This window comes from Oncorhynchus keta, chromosome 22 (assembly GCF_023373465.1).
Source record: "Oncorhynchus keta strain PuntledgeMale-10-30-2019 chromosome 22, Oket_V2, whole genome shotgun sequence".
Classification (NCBI taxonomy): domain Eukaryota; kingdom Metazoa; phylum Chordata; class Actinopteri; order Salmoniformes; family Salmonidae; genus Oncorhynchus; species Oncorhynchus keta.
In genome coordinates this window covers 29,286,639-29,303,587 of record NC_068442.1, presented here as the reverse complement: position 1 = coordinate 29,303,587, position 16,949 = coordinate 29,286,639, and the positions used below count along the sequence as shown (strand labels likewise).

The following is a 16,949-nucleotide window of genomic DNA, read 5'->3' as shown; positions in this document are numbered from 1 at the left end:
CCTCTTTCTCTCCCCCACAATGTCACCCTCCTTTATCACACATTTTCTAACAGTAATGTCACATGAGAAATATTGAAAGTCAAATTAAATTATCTAAATGACGGTCTCGAAACATAGTGTTGATGGCCAGAAACAGGGAGGGCTTGAGTCCATATGTTTATGTGTGAAGATGAGGATGAGGCCTCTGCTCACAGCTCCGAGTCACAGCTCTTTGTTATTCTATCTCCAAGGCAGGAGACGGCAGGTCAGTTAAGGATAAGAAGTGGGTGGGAGAATGGGGTGCAGATGTGTGTGAGAGAGGTATCCAGGGGAGAGCTAGAGATGTTTGTGTTTAAGAGGGCATGTTTTGTTGTAGTCTAATGTTGATTGAGCCAACCACGCAGCATTTATGAAGAGATGGCTGTTTAGCACTGTGCACTGGAACCATCTATCTGAGAATGTGCCACTCTGGGGCTGTCTTTGTATTGTCAGTGTCTCAGAGGCTTTTGAGTCCATCACTCAGACTACACAAAGGTGTGTGAAGGAAGGAGTCAAAAGAGGAGAACATTCTAAAATCTGTTTTTTCTTGCTTGTTTTTCTTTCCCCTAATAAATGCTTAATGTCATCATCAAACAGGGGCTAAGAGATGGAGTGAAAGTCTGCAGAAAGAGACTAGGAAATAGCCGAGTGAGAGGACTGGGCTGTAGACTGTGGGCCCTGTGTGTTGGTTGATGGATCTTTGCTTTAAAAATGTAGGGTCTAGGCCTGTCTCAGCCTGCGGGTCCAGCCGTGTTGATGGGCAGTCCAGGGACCATCCTCTTCTCTTCCCAAAACATACAGTACCAGTCTAAAGTTTGGACACACCTACTCATTCAAGGATTTTTCTTTCTTTATTTATTTTTTACTATTTTCTACATTGTAGAATAATAGTGAAGACATCAGAACTATGAAATAACACATATGGAATCATGTAGTATCGAAAAAAGTGTTAAACAAATCAAAATATATTTTATGTTTAAGGTTCTTCAAAGTAGCCACCCTTTGCCTTGATGACAGCTTTGCACACTCTTGGCATTCTCTCAACCAGCTTCACCTGGAATGCTTTTCCAACATTCTTGAAGGAGTTCCCACATATGCTGTGCACTTGTTGGCTGCTTTTCCTTCACTCACTATCTTCTGTATAGCCCCCCTACCTTGTCACAACACAACTGATTGGCTCAAATACATTAAGGAGAAAATAAATTCCACAAATGTACTTTTAACAAGGCACACCTGTTAATTGAAATGCATTTCAGGTGACTACCTCGTGAAGCTGGTTGAGAGAATGCTACTGAAGAGTAGTAGTTGGTAGTTATTAGGGTTTTGCATAGTTTCATGCACCTTTACCTCAACTTCACCTGTAAGCCTTTCCCTTTCTATGCATGGGCTTTCTGGCTATACTTAGTGGCAGTGATTGAGGAGACTAGTGTTGGTGAACGTTGAATGTGTTTGTGTTTTGGGATAAGAAGAACCTTCCCATGCCACACCAAGCATGCAGACCGGCAGCAGGCTGTGTGAGGAGTGTGAGGCTGTGGGTCTCAGAAGGAGCGTGACTGCAGAGTTAATCTGTCCTCCAGTGATATGAGCGCTACAAAGCTCTTCCAGAAAGGGGCCTGCTGTAATGCCTAATCAAGTCTGTATCAAACTAAATAATGCCTTAGCATGAAATTGGAATCTCAAGTCAAAAAGCACTCCCCAGCCTGTACTACAGGATAAGGCAATTAAGGGTCCCCATTCTGCCTCTCTCTCCCAAGCAGCCCCGGGTCCTCTGTGAGTCTGATGCCATTGTCATTGTGTGTTTCTGTGTGTGTGTATGCATCTCGGGGTCGGTGAATGTGTGTATCTCCCTAAGTACGTGTGTCTGTCTCTTTGCATGTCTGTGTTTCTCTGCATGTCTGTGTTTCTCTGCATGTATGTATGTCTCTGCATGTCTGTGTGTCTCTGTGTGTCTGTTTCCCTCTACATATGTGCATATGTCTCTCTGTGTGAATGTCTCTCTCTGTCTCTGTGCATGTCTTTATGAGTGTCGTCTGTCTCTCTGTCTGTAGGTGCAGCTGAGCAGTAGGGTACAGTATTGTTTGGTGTTGGTGTAACTCTGTGCAGCACATCTATTCCTGGAGGGTCTCATGAGGGTCTCTAATCCAGAGAGGCCGTCCTCCTCCTCCTCCTCCTCCTCCTCCTCCTAGGTCACCAGTCAAATGCTGCCTTTTTGGATGGGGAGCTAGTGGGGGTGCAGGGACAGAATTCTCTCTTTCTTTGTCCCGTCCCCTTCTAACGGCATCATAGTGTAGCGTTTGGAACGTGAATACTTCGTCACTCCCCCAGTGGGTTCTGTTGTGAACCCGTGTCGCATTCAATGACAGCGGGAGGCAGCCCTTGTGATTTAATCATGTCTGCTTTTGTCTTCACACGTTTTCCTATTCCTTCTTTCTACCCCCCCTCTCCATCCCCCCTTCATTCTCTCTTCCTCTCTCTCTGGTGTTTTATGTACATGCTGGAGGTGTATTGAAACCATTTCACCCTCTGCTCTGACAGTTGAGAAAATAAACACATTTGAAGATCGAGAGGCCCTTTAATCTTCTCCGTTGCCTGCTCCCTAACATGACGGAGACGTGCATGTGTGAGTGCATGTCAGGGTGCCTGTGTGTGTGTGTGTGTGTGTGTGTGTGTGTGTGTGTGTGTGTGTGTGTGTGTGTGTGTGTGTGTGTGTGTGTGTGTGTGTGTGTGTGTGTGTGTGTGTGTGTGTGTGTGTGTGTGTGTGTGTGCGCGCGCGCGTGTGTAAATATAAAGTTGAGTGTGGCTCTCTTGGTGTTGAGAGGTGGATTTGTTGTCGGCTGATAAGCTCTTGGCGCAGTATCTAAGGAGGAGTGTGTGGATTCTTTAGCTGCCTGAGACAAAGATTGTGCAGGCAGGCGCATAGGGTACAGAATCAAAAGGAAGGGGGAGAGTTGACACTGCAACCAGGGCTTTCCTCAGGAAACGCCTGCTGGCGAGAAGAGCGAGAAACACGTCACAGCATAGCCAGGAGTGTGACATGTGTACAAAGGGAATGTGTGTGTGTGTGAAAATAAATACACGGGACCTATCCTGTGAGTGGAAACAACAGAATGGGCCTATCTAAAGGAAACCGTCTTCCATTTCCCTTTGGCCCTTTTCTCCCTTCCACTGAGTCACCAGGATCCCAGCTCTCACATGACCGTGGTTTCAGACCCTGTACTAACAGAGCGTGTTTAGTGCACTTGTGTGTTTGTCTCTGTTTGAACCAGTGAAAAGAGTGATCAGAGCCTTCCACACCTGACACCGCCCAGCTCCGCTGAGAGACCAGCCAGGTGGATCCTGTCCTGCTGTAGAACTCTGCTTTGTGAAGGAGTGTAGTAGGCATTCTGCTCCACCATTGCCTCTCTCTGAGAAGAAAAGGCATAGGCCTGTATCTGGCGATTTGTGTCTGGGGTTGGTTCTGTCAGTGCTCCTCTTGTTGTAGAGCTGGGCCTAAGGCGGAGTCTTGGCGTGGGTGCTGCTGCTTGCGTGCTCCAGGCAAGAGAGAGAAAGTGAGTGAGTGATCAAGCCAGGGAGACGGCCTGCTCTTCACAGAGCTCTGCTTGGCTCCAACTAGCCAGGTTCTCCCCAGGGCATCAGCCAAGACCTGCCTGAGGAAACAGAACCTAAAACCCCACAACCGCTGCTATAGTAGCCATCCACCCACACTTCCATCCTCAGCTCTTCCACCCCTATCCTCGCTTCCTCTCTCTCTACAGCTCTTTCCATTCTTGCTTGTCCTTCAGTTCTCTGGCATTCTCCAGCCTCTAGACCCATAAACCCTTGCTCCTGTAGAGAGGGGGTGTAGGGGTACGAGAGGGGGGGCTAGTGGGGGGTAGGGGGGTAGCAGCTGGACGGCTCAGCAGGATTTTGGAGCCGCAATGTCCTCTGTGAGAGAGACAGAGCTGTGGGCCCCGTCAGGATTTGTGTTCTTTCTCTGTGCTATCTAAGCTCTCTGCTGTTTTCCCCCTTTACCCATTTGTGTTTTTTTGGCCAGTGGTGATGGTTTGTGTTTTTAGGGCTGTAGAGCAGTTTCAGTACTGATAAAAGAATTTGGTTAATCAGCTTCTGTCCCTGTCCCATGGCGGTGGCTTGGAGGACAGGCCATTGAAGTTAGAGCTCTGGACGGCTTGGGCTGTAGATTGGCATCACGCTTGGTCAGTGGTGACACAGTGCCCCACGGACCAGAGGGACACTACAGCCAGCCAATGAGAGATCCTCTCTCAGCCCGCCCTTGCGCAATGGGAGCACCCTGGGAATTGGCATCCCTGCCATTGTGCCCATTTGATGGGGGTTTGGGGAGCAAGGAGAAGGTAGGGCTGACAATGTGGCCCTGCATGCGTTCTGGTGAAGCTGTCATACTGTGTTCAACCATGTTGGATCTTGCCTAGCCATCTTGTCTCAAGAGGACCACAATGGAAATAAGTCCCATACTTTATTGTGTTATCCTCCATGATTTTATTCATGTGCATGTATGGCTTTTTCAAGTAGTACGCATGCTAGCTAAAACAAATGGTTGAATAATAAACTAAGCCACAGGCTGCTGCATACATTTACATTTTAGTCATTCAGCAGACAGTCTTATACAGTAGTATGTACATTTTCATATTGTTCCAGCCTGGGAATCGAACCCACAACCCTGGCGTTTCAAGGGCCATGCTCTACCAACTGAGATACACAGAACCACATAAAGCCATGGGCTGCCCTCTACTCTCCCATCACTGTGATTAATGACATTAGCTCTATAAATATTAGTTTTGAATGGCATGTTTTCTCAGTTATGACTTCGTTGTTGTTGTCTTTCTGTTAGTGGTGAGTTGGTTTAGTCTTTCCCTGTGGAAATCATAACGTGCCAGTGGCTGTGGTCCTTCTAATCAAGACTACAATGATGTTCAGCTCTCTTCACTGGCAGAGGAATCCTCTTTTATTCCAGTTATGTGTGTTTGTGTGTCTCCGCACGATGCAGTGAGCCGCAAGAGTGAACACAGTCTAGCACCAAGCCCTAATCCCCAACTGTGTATGTATGTTAAAGGATGAGAGAGGGTGAGACAGGCAGAGTGAATAAGTGTTTCATGAGTGAATGTGTGTGTAGGAGAATGGGAGAGCATGTGTGTGTGTGTGTGTTCAGTTCAGCAGCGCTGTGTGTGTGTGTCAGATCAGGTGAGCAGGGCTGTGTGTGTGTGTGTGTGTGTATATGTGTGTGTATGTGTGTGTGTGTGTGTGTCAGGTCAGTTGAGCAGGGCTGTGTGTGTGTGTGTGTCAGAACAGGTGAGCAGGGCTGTCTGTGTGTGTGTGTGTGTGTGTATGTGTGTGTATGTGTATGTGTGTGTGTGTGTGTGTGTCAGGTCAGTTGAGCAGGGCTGTGTGTGTGTGTGTCAGATCAGGTGAGCAGGGCTGTCTGTGTGTGTGTGTGTGTGTGTGTGTGTGTGTGTGTGTGTGTGTGTGTGTGTGTGTGTGTGTGTGTGTGTGTGTGTGTGTGTGTGTGTGTGTGTGTGATTAGTGTGTATGTGTGTGATCAGGTGAGCAGGGCTGTGTGTGTGTGATTAGGTGAGCAGGGCTGTATGTGTGTGTCAGATCAGTGTGAGCAGGGCTGTGTGTGTGTGTGTGTGTGTGTGTGTGGGTGTGTGTGTGTGTGTGTGTGTGTGTGTGTGTGTGTGTGTGTGTCAGATCAGGTGAGCAGGGCTGTGTGTGTGAGCAGATGTGTACAGTCAGTAGCATTGCTTGCTCCCTAGGGGAGTTTGGTCCATCAGATGCAGACTGCACTGTGCATGTCCACATCATTCTCCCAGCTATTAAAATCCATTAAGCCATGCAGAACAAGCCAGGCTTTTATCTTTTATTAATTATCTTGAAACCCAAGCCCTGCCGTCTTTCCCTCTGCTATGTCTATGGAAAAACTATATCTATAGCTCAGTGCCGTGTGTGAGGAGCAGTCATACAGGACCATTATGTTTGAGAAGACACAAGTGCAGGACAGTAATCAGCCACACAAAATAGTCAGGCAGCCCTTAGATGTTAGTGTTCTGTCTGTCTTGGGTTTGTTCAGCTTGCATTCTACCAGTCTGACCTGGTATGTGAGTTGAAGTGAAGTGAACACCCAAATGCTTTTAAAAGAGAACAGAGAGAACTTTCATGTTTCTGTCTTATGAGGATGAGGAGGGAGGCACTCTCTTTTTCTCTCTGTCTGTTTTACACATTTATAGTGATGGAGCTCCACCTTATGTGTGAAGATGAAACCGCCATCATTCAGGTACAATGGGATGGGGATTACAAATGGTGTGTGTGTGTGTGTGTGTGTGTGTGTGTGTGTGTGTGTGTGTGTGTGTGTGTGTGTGTGTGTGTGTGTGTGTGTGTGTGTGTGTGTGTGTGTGTGTGTGTGTGTGTGTGTGTGTGTGTGTGTGTGTGTGTGTGTGTGTGTGTAGCTCTGTGGACAAGAGGCCTGATTGTGTGTGGACTGCGCCATAGCTGCTTGTTGCGATGCTGTGTAGTGTGATGGGTACGTGCTGTGGTAAGGTGGTGCAGGGCCTGGGTGGTGGGCCTGTGAATCCATGTTAATGAAGGGATCTGACGGAGGCTCTAGCAGGGCTCTGCTCTGGGCCACAACAAACTCCTGCTTCCTGTCGGGTAGGCTCCCAAGGTGTTGCGCGCAGTTTTGTTCTAAAAGAACCACAGATACACATACTCTGGTACACACATACACACACACACAGGCCTGTATACTCACACACACTATCGGATGCATTGACATTCATACACTCACACATGCTCTGTACAACACACACACATCTGCAAATGGGGGGGCTGCTAATGGCTTCCAGTGGGAGAGCAGGATTTTATCCCTTAAGTGTAAAAGACAATCAGACAGAATGGCCGGGGGCCAGCAGCAGGGCTGTGCAGCCCTCCTCTCCTGGCCAGGGGAGCAACTCCACACACATTAGGTATTCTGTGTCTACCTCTCCTGCAGACCGCTGCATTGGAGCTGGGCCCAGGTGAGACCACTTGCTCTCTCTCCCCCTTTACCACTCTCTCTCCAGTGCTCTCTTTCTCTCCATCAATCTCTCTCTGCTGCGCTCTCTCTCTGGTTCGGTCTGCAGCGCTCTCTCATATAGCTCACACACTTACTGTTAGATTGTTCATTGTCCGATCTGCATAATATAGCAACCGTTAATCTCTCTCCAGCCTGTCTTTCTCTCTGTGTCTAACACTATAGCACCGTACTCTGCAGTGTGCTAACAGAAGGACAAGGCTCTAGACTGAGGCTGCCTTACCTGCAGTCTCTTTGTTAATGAAAGGCCCTCCCCTGGGTAGACAGGAGCACAGTTGTGTGTGTGTTTGGGGTCGTATGAACAGGCTGTGGTAGGTTCTTTGTCTGATAGGGGGGTCTGGGTGTGATCCCCGAGGTCCCTTGCACCCTGTTTGCTTTGTGTGGAGGTGCCATTCCTTAGAAAAATAGAAGCTCTCATTTAGAAAAAGCACAATTAGAACACCTCCCCTCCCCATGGGTACATGATCTTGTCGTGTAAATTCACGCTTGTTGTTTGTGATGTCGTCGAGAGTGACTCATTTGATCTCTACCCTCGCGCTATTCGCTGCTACGCTGATTTCTGTGTTGCCGACAGCCACGCTGCCATAGCTACATACTGTTGCAGCTTAACACTGCTTAACAGAGCCCAGAAATCCAACCACCACAGCAGCAATTAACAGAAGAGGAATTTCAATAATATAGAAATAAATTGTATCAATGATTGGGTTTGTGTGTTTTGTGTGACGCCCCATGGGGGATCTGTGTTTTTTTTAACCCTCCTCTTAAATACAAGTTTAACGAGAGCAGGAGGGAGAGGTGCCTGCCCCTGCAATGTTGCTAAACACAATGTGCTCTCTTTGGGAGCTAGGAGCTCGTTAACCCATCTATACCTGCCTCATATACTCAGTTCAACATTCAACATACAGGTGTTTCAAGAGGGGAGGGGACTGTTGAAGTGGAACAGTCTAGAGGAACCTGGTAGGAAGTTCTCATCAGCCTATACCAATACTGGGTACACACAATCTAGAACTTAGGTTATGGTTTGTGAAAATGGTCGCAGTTGGTGAAAGAGGGGCTAAACCACACCTCAGTGGTGAGTTATAGGTATCAGTTTCCCATTTCTCTCACAGGCTCGATGTGTGTTTTGGCAAAGGCTGGTCAGTTTGCGTAGGAAACCGAGGGTATCCAAGGTAACCAATTGAAACATGCTGGAGTCATTAAACCACCCGTTCCTCTCACAGGGCTGTTTTACTGTAGGTTAATGATGTCACAGAGTTTCTGAGGGAATTTAAAATCAGGGGAGGGATCTACTGTATAAAGTAGTCTGTATATACTTCCCCTGCCTTACATTCTCTCTCTGCCTCTGTCTAGCAGTCTCCCTCTCCACTACTCTCCCACTCTCCCTAACTGCCGCTGGCTTCAGGGTTCACATGAACAGTGTTCGGTACTAGTGATGCACCGATATGACATTTTTGGCCGATACCGATATCCAATACTTTCCTTGCCAAAAAAACGATACCGATAACCGATATTAAGCATTTTAGTGGCCTTTTAAGCATTCTAATACAGTTAAATAGTTAACACACACACATGGACGCAGCACTCTAAGGCACTGCATCTCAGTGCAAGAGGCATCACTACAGTCCCTGGTTTGAATCCAGGCTGTATCACATCCGGCTGTGATTGGGAGTCTCATAGGGCGGCGCACAATTGGCCCAGTGTCGTCCGGGTTTGGCCGGGGTAGGCCGTCATTGAAAATAAGAATTTGTTCTTAATTAACTGACTTGCCTAGTTAAATAAAGGTTACACACACCACACTGACCAAAAAGTTATTTTGTTGGAATTGACATATGTCCCCATTACCGGCAAAACATTATCAAAACCTTTTTATTTCACTTACTTGCTGTGCTGTTTTGTTGTTCATTTGTTCAGTCGTTTCATTCCCAACCAGGATTTCTATGGAACATAGTTTGGGTCTTTGTATGTCAAAAAAGAAGCACGTCAAATAATACTGACTTGTCAAATAATTGTTGACCAATCAGGACCTGAATATGACTGCACGTCACATAATCATTTAACACGTTCATACATTTTTTACGTAGTTATTAGACATTGATTACAGTATCACACGTATTTTATATGTCACAATAATTTATCGATACGTAGGCTATGATGCTGGTAAAGTTGTCTCTTGCACCTACAGTGCTGGTCATTTTTAAAAAGCTAGCTAGCTCATGGATGCAAACAATGTTCTTCCCCCAAAAGATATTAAAACAACATAATCTGTTAGCAAGCTAACTATATAGCTAGGTGTCATCATCTAAAATAACCCTAATTTAAAAGACAGTTCATATTTCATTAATGGAGGCCAGACCCATCTATGTGAAGCTATCCACAATAAGTATTAACCACAATAGTGGACTTTGCAGTTAGCCTTCAAAATAAAAGTCTGTCATTGACAGTGATGCAAAATAGTAGAATTATGCCATAATTGAATAAGTCATGCTAAACCAGGTTAGAATGTTATAAAATCAACGAAAGACAGTCATTTGTTAATTTGACAAAATTTTGTTGAAATCACCCTGGATGTATTATACTTTAGAATTGCACTGGGGACATACTTATTTCACTGTACAGTCTTACCCCATGTCATTGATCCACAATCCATAGGTATCAGTCTACTCCGTGACACCCAGAGAACATTAGTGTCAAAGCTCTTATTGCGGGACTCTGAAACATCTGTGAATTGAGCCACATTTATTATCAATTTATGTGTATTGAACACTATTCCTAAGGAAAACCAATTCTGCGTGGATGTTTTGGAGTCTGATAACTCTAAGGACGTTGGGGAAAAATATATTGGGTATTGAGTAGACTGATACCCCATTTCATTGATTCCCAATTATTAGGTAAAACTGTACAGTGAAATATGTATGTCAATACACACAATAGGCTGACTGGGGGGTGATGTCACAGTCCCGTGATAAGAACTACAACGCTAATATTTACGTAAACTCTTCACAGTTGTGTTCTGTCTGTGTCACCGAGTAGACTAATACCTTGTTTAACCTTCAACCTTCTTTAACATTATCTAGTCTAAAAATGTCATGATTCCACTAATTGTGACCTTCTGCATCACTTTCATAGAGGTACTTTTATTTTGAAGGCAAACCGCAAATTCCACTATTGTGCCTAATCCTTATTGTGGCTATTTTCACAACACATAAGCTGGTACATCGAGCCTCACTAGCCAGATGAAGCTAGCTGGCTGCTTATAATGTTAGCTTTGGGCAACAGGGTTAAGTTGCTGACTAGCTATTTATTTTCATCAACTGAAGTTCAATTTCAATAGGCGAACAACAAGTGGCAACATTGCTAATACTTACTCACAAGGATTCCTAAATCTTTGCTAAGAATAATGAAAATTACTGCAGTTTCTTCTGGTCATTGTTTTCAGGCTGGTTATATTGGTGCGAGCTAGGTACCAAGCTAAAGCTAGCTAGCTACCCCAGAAGTTGTGGTCGAACAAATAATGCTTTATTACCAACGTGGTAAAACATTGTTCGTGGACGGTGTTTGCAGACTTTTCTTGTACAGCTTTGACCATGCTACGGATAGTAGTGGTGGTGCTTAGCTAGCATGTGCAAATTCAGTTCTCACAACATTCTATTATAGAACTGTGTTATTTGACGTGTCAAATTAAAAGCTTATCTAGCGCGTGTTAGCAGTGGCGCAGTTACGCTATTACTGTGTAACTCCGGTAGGGCAACATAAATAGCGCACTTGGTAGTGTGTACTGGTGCTCGACCAGTTGGCAAAAGCCAACATCACCCATGACATAGAACGGTTGGTTGTCAAGGGCAATTCATTGTATTATCTTGACGTTAATGGATTTCGCCTTAGTTGTCTCTCTGAAATGTTCTTACTCTTTCAAATGACTGCTCGACTTGTTGACTGCTCAACCCACACAGAAGACATTGTGGGTTAGGTTAGGAATGCTGTTTTGCACATGTAGCTCTACATTTTACGTGGCTTCATTACGTCATACGTTATATAGGTATGCACGTCAGCTTTGACATTGGTTTTGCATCGTCCGATTCCGATATGTTCACCGATATATCGATATATAGTGCAGCCCTACTCGGTACACATGGGACGCAGGCAGGAGGAGGAAATCTGGAAATAAATATATCCGCTCTGCTAATGAAGACGAGCATTTCCCCACAGTTAAATCACAAATATGCTTTTATTAGAATGGTGTCTTTTATTAGAATGGTGTCTTTTATTAGAATGGAATCTCTTTCTAATGACCGTTTTCTTTATCTTCCGCCTTCTTTTTCTGTCTGTTTCTCTTGCTTTGTTTGGCTGCCTGGTAATCGTGGTGTGAGGTCTGTCTCTATCCTCCACCGACTCCTTTCAGAATGTGTTCCTAGGAGTGTGGGGTTGGTCTCACCCAGGACCCATCGCTCCGGGAAACGTCTGTATCCCACCCTGTGGTCCACATCTTTAGGGCCAAGACCCAGAACTGGCCTTACCCTGCACCCCTCCCTACCACTCCCTTACCCTGCCTCTCCATAGCAACAATACTCAGTATATGGCTGTTTGGTTGTATGATATCTTGTGTATGGCTGTTTGGTTGTATGATATCTTGTGTATGGCTGTTTGGTTGTATGACAAGCTTGTAAAAATAACTTGTGTATTGAGTAGACTGATACCCCATTTAGTGTGAGTATCTGCATTTCCTCTGAACTCCACCCAATGACTGATTTATGCAATCTCAGTAAGGTAAAAATAAAAATATGGCAACATTTAGTGAGAAATAATTCCAAGAAAGCCCAGGCCGATCAATACATGTCTGTGTTATCTCCACAATCTAATTGAGGTTTTAAAGTGGTTAAGGATCCTGTCCGGTTCCCATCAGAGATGGGTAGTTTTGCTGTATTACTCCCAGTAGACTGTAGCTCTGAGTGGGAGGCTGGGGTCTGGTAGTGCTCCGAGCTTCACTTGTTTTAGCTTGGGAGCTGTGTGGAGAGTTGTGTGCGTGTACGGGGTTGTTGTGTGCTGTTGCCTGCAGGTTAACTGAGCACAGTAGTACTGGGTAGTTGTGTTTCTATAAAGCACCATCCCACCTTCTCTCCTCTACCCTGCTCTGCTCTCCTCTCTGCCTGACTACACTCCACTATTTCCCCTCTAATGAAGCGTTAATGGAAGATGAGTGGAGCCCTGATTGGGTGTAATTTAGCGGTTTTCTTCCTGCACTGGGAAAGCAGTGTCTTCAGGAATTAACAATTCCACTGCAGGCTAGACCTATTTAAAGAAGACCTCAGGTCAGCTTTCTCTAGACTTCTACAGTCGTTGGTATTGGATGGCTTGACAAATTATATACTTTCTGAAAACACCTCAAGCTCAGTAACAGTCCTCTAGGAGGATCTAAGAGCAGGGTGGGCCCATACCACAGTCCTAATGGGACCATGATCCTGATCCAGCCCATAGTTTCCCACAAACATGCCTGAAGAGTTATCTCTCCTCAGAAACACCCAGACAGGTAACTCTCTAACCTAGGATGGAAAAATAGAAATATGGCCTCTGAGTCTCCTGTACTATGGGAATACTCCATTAATGGTGAAAAGGTACTACTGAAAGACACTGTTGAGAGAGTGAGCTGCCAAATGGCAGTGCTTCAGCTTGAACAGAGTCCTGGCTACCTCAGGGAAGAGAATGAGAAATAGAGAGGATGGGAGCGATGGAGAGAGATGTTATGGAGCAGAGTTGACCCCGGTCTTCCCGAGGTTTGGAAGCCTGCTGGGTTTTAGCTCTAGGCCATCAGGAACAAGGTCAGTCCTCTCTGAATTTGGAGTCTGGACTGGGCCTTCTGGCCTACACACTGGTCCCAGCACTGGATCTCTGGATCGCACTCATGAAATGAACATGGGATGGTTGTAGAAAGGAAAACTGAGATGGTTGCCCTTGGCTTTGTAGGGGAATATGAAATACAGTGTTAACTGGTCTGGTGAGGAGGTGAGGAGTCCACTCTGACCACCTCTGAGGAGGAGGGAGGGAGGAAGTCCTCATTGTGTCCTGACTACTGTCATTTCCTGTTTGTGTGCCAGCGGAGCTTCCTTCCTCTGCAGTGCCCAGGAAAACCTTCATCACACGTCCCTGTTCTGATCTGGTTGTTGTTGTTACATACAGTGTATTTCACTTCTGAAATTAGTACACAAAAACAAAACACAGAGAGCGCATCAACAGGCACACAGTCACCTCAGGGTAGACAGACAGACAGGGGAGCTTTGATGTTTTCTCCCACCCAATCACCGAGCTAATGATTGATTTGAACACTTACGTTGATGTCTACCTTTGTGTTTTTAAGGCATGGTCATATGTGGAGTCAGATAAACCAAATAACCAAAGGATTTAATCCTACAGATACTGTATGTATCTCTACATCATCTCTCTCTCTCTCTCTCTCTCTCTCTCTCTCTCTCTCTCTCTCTCTCTCTCTCTCTCTAGCGGTGGAAGAAGGCGAGTCGTCAGAGTTTGCAGGGAACTGGGATTCATCGTCCGCCCAAACAGGTATCATCTTTGTTATTGGAAGTTTGCAGCCAGGCAGGCAGGTCCGCCACCCGGATTAGATTCTATACTGTATGTCACATTCCAACTCTCCCACCATACAACCCACTGAATAGGAATCTATAATATCAATTCCACATGGCCCATAATGTTCTGCTGGGAGGGGCGCAGGGAGGGGGGAATGAAAGAGGGAGGTATGGAGCGAGGGAGAGAAAGCTTTTCACAAGACTCAGGAGGCTGATGTCCAGACCTGGCAGGCCGGGCTCTGGCGCTCCACTGGTCTCACATCCTGTTTGAGGTTTTGGTGGTAAAGTAGTTGCACTGAATCAACGTCCCTGTCCTCCCTCCCAGCCTGCTCTCTCCAGCTTTTTACATAGGGCCTACAGCACAGCAGTAAGATGGGTTCATGATGGGCCCAAATAGCCTCATGGTGAATGCAATCAAGATAATGTTGTTCAATTTAATTTAAGGGTCCCTTTGGTTAAAGCATGGCGCCCACTTCAATGGTTTGACATGCAGTGCAGATCCACCGTAGCACCCTACATGGAGTCATTGGTATGGCTGTATCAGGGCCTACCTGGAGATAATGCCACAGACAAATGGTTCCATTTTACAGAACACTGTATGAGGATGGTGGCTGCTTTTGGTGATGGTGACATGTTGGCCATACTCTAGTCTGAATCAGCCTGCAGTGTAGCATTATGGAGGGGAATAGTACTTGTCTTATTGTAGATGTTCTATATCTAAACGGTGCTCTCTCTCTCTCTGCCCTCCCTCACTCTGTCAGTTCTTCTGGGAGGGGAAATGGAAAGTGAGGCCCTGGGGTGGGATGACGTGCCCCCCCAGACCCCAGCCCTTTGTTAACCCCCCTCAGGGGGCAGGGGTTGTTGCTGCTGCAGGGGTGCTGACTGAGGTCCTGGGTGGCTGGAAAGTGCTGTGTGTGTGAGATACAGCAGGAAGCGGAGTCCCAGTGCTCTCACTCTAGCTCTGCTCTCTTCCTCCCTGCTATTTCTCTTCACCTCTTCCCCACACACACATGTTCCATCTATCTATCTATCTATCTATCTATCTATCTATCTATCTATCTATCTATCTATCTATCTATCTATCTATCTATCTATCTATCTATCTATCTATCTATCTATCTATCTGTCTGTCTGTCTGTCTGTCTGTCTGTCTGTCTGTCTGTCTGTCTGTCTGTCTGTCTGTCTGTCTGTCTGTCTGTCTGTCTGCCTGCCTGCCTATTGGCATGGGAAACACATGTCTACATTGCCAAAGCAAGTGAAATAGATAATAAACAAAAGTAAAATAAATCCCAAAAATTCACAGTAAAAATTACACTCACATTTGTTAAAAAATAATAGACATTTCAATTTCCTTTTTCTCTCGTTCTCTCTCTTTTCTCTATCACTTCTCTCCTGTGTGTGTTTGTGCTCCTGTGTTCAGGCTCAGGGGGGCTGCTCGCCATTTCTTATTTAAAAAGATAAAACATCTTCCTTCCCTTTATTCCCTAGGAGATGATGTCGACAAGGACACCGGCAGGCTTTTCTTGGTATTAAATTCAAATCTTTCCCCCCTTCTCTGGAAAATGTGTGTTGAGTTTGGAAAGAGCAGCAGGGGGAGGTTGGGGGGGGGAGACCCAGGGAAGAGCCAAACAGCCCCACCCCCCTTGCCTGCGTACCCCTAAGGACATCCAAAGGTCCCTTTGGTCTGTCCCACAGGGGTATTGGCCGGAGGTGCCTGCCCCCCCCCCCCTCCACATCCATCCCTCCACCCTAGCCTCCCTGAGAGAGAAAAACAACCCGTCCCTCTCTGGCCCAGAGGGGAGAAAATGCAGAAAACGAGCCAGGACTGACACTGGAGGGAGGGGGTGGAGAGGAAAGCAGGGAGAGGATGAGTGAGATGGAGTGAGAGAGAGGGTGGGGGGAAAGGGGGACAGAGGGTGAGTTTTTGGAGAGGGATACAGACGTTTGTCATTTCTGTGGGTTGAGGAGAGGGAGGAGAAGGAGGAGGGGCCGTTAGTGGTGATGTTTTTAATAAGTGCCACCGGAGCTGTGAAGTTCAGCCTTGTTTTGCAGGCTTCCTGTTGGAAAGCCAGTCCTGCCTCGCTGTGTGTGCTTAGATTTCACACACACACACACACACACACACACACACACACACACACACACACACACACACACACACACACACACACACACACACACACACACACACACACACACACAGATAGGAAACACCACGGTTACGCACATTCTACTGGCTGTCTTCTAGGCTGAATTTAGTGAGGCAAAGGTTTCTCTATGACCTCCCCTTACATACACAATCAAACAATCACACTGCACTCTGTCCATGTGGACTGTGATTCAGGGTGGAAAAAGACATCTCGTACCCCTGAGCATAGGGCCGATAAGGGGCTGAAATGGAGCTGAATTTGATTTTTTTTCCCCTTAGCCTTTGGCTGGGTGTTGCAATAGCGACACCAATGAGAAGGGCTGTTTTTCCCGGCCCAGCCAACACACCACAGAGTTTCTAAACCCAGCGGCACAACATCGTGAGACTTCTGGGAACGCTTGAAAATCAGACCAGGCTGGGGTTTGGGAAGTCATTGAGAGAAGTGAAAAGTTCTTGCTTACATTTTCAAGAAATCGAAAGGCACAACCGAGATTCGTAGTTAAACATGTTATTACGCCAACCTCATCAAAAACGTATTTATATCGAAGGAAGGTATTTGATTTGGCTGGCCTGCACCGGCGCAGTTCAGCGCAAGACGACCGTTAGACCCGATGACGGGTTTCTGCGCATGAGCTCAGCTAGCCAACGTTGCCATGACATCATCTACAAGTGTGATCAGGGATTTTCTATTGGAGAAGCAGTTTCTGCCTATATTCATACTGTACTGTCTTTTGATTACACCATTGGGCTGTGGGTGTTGTAACCTCACCATTGAACCTCCACAGTATGGTGTCACCGCTATAGGAACAGTATGGTGTCACCGCTATAGGAACAGTATGGTGTCACCGCTATAGGAACAGTATGGTGTCATCGCTATAGGAACAGTATGGTGTCATCGCTATAGGAACAGTATGGTGTCACCGCTATAGGAACAGTATGGTGTCACCGCTATAGGAACAGTATGGTGTCATCGCTATAGGAACAGTATGGTGTCACCGCTATAGGAACAGTATGGTGTCACCGCTATAGGAACAGTATGGTGTCACCGCTATAGGAACAGTATGGTGTCACCGCTATAGGAACAGTATGGTGTCACCGCTATAGGAACAGTATGGTGTCACCGCTA

At 46.2% G+C, this 16,949-nt stretch overlaps 1 protein-coding gene across 1 annotated transcript in view; it reads left to right on the top strand.

The window, feature by feature from the left end:
• Positions 1 to 16,949, top strand: part of LOC118371466 (zinc finger protein 423-like) — a 154,353-nt gene that overhangs the window by 10,529 nt on the left and 126,875 nt on the right. Inside the window, exon 2 of the mRNA XM_052475796.1 lies at positions 13,589 to 13,651. Within this exon, the coding sequence (XP_052331756.1) occupies positions 13,589 to 13,651 (63 nt within the window). The remainder of the gene's footprint in view (positions 1 to 13,588; positions 13,652 to 16,949) is intronic.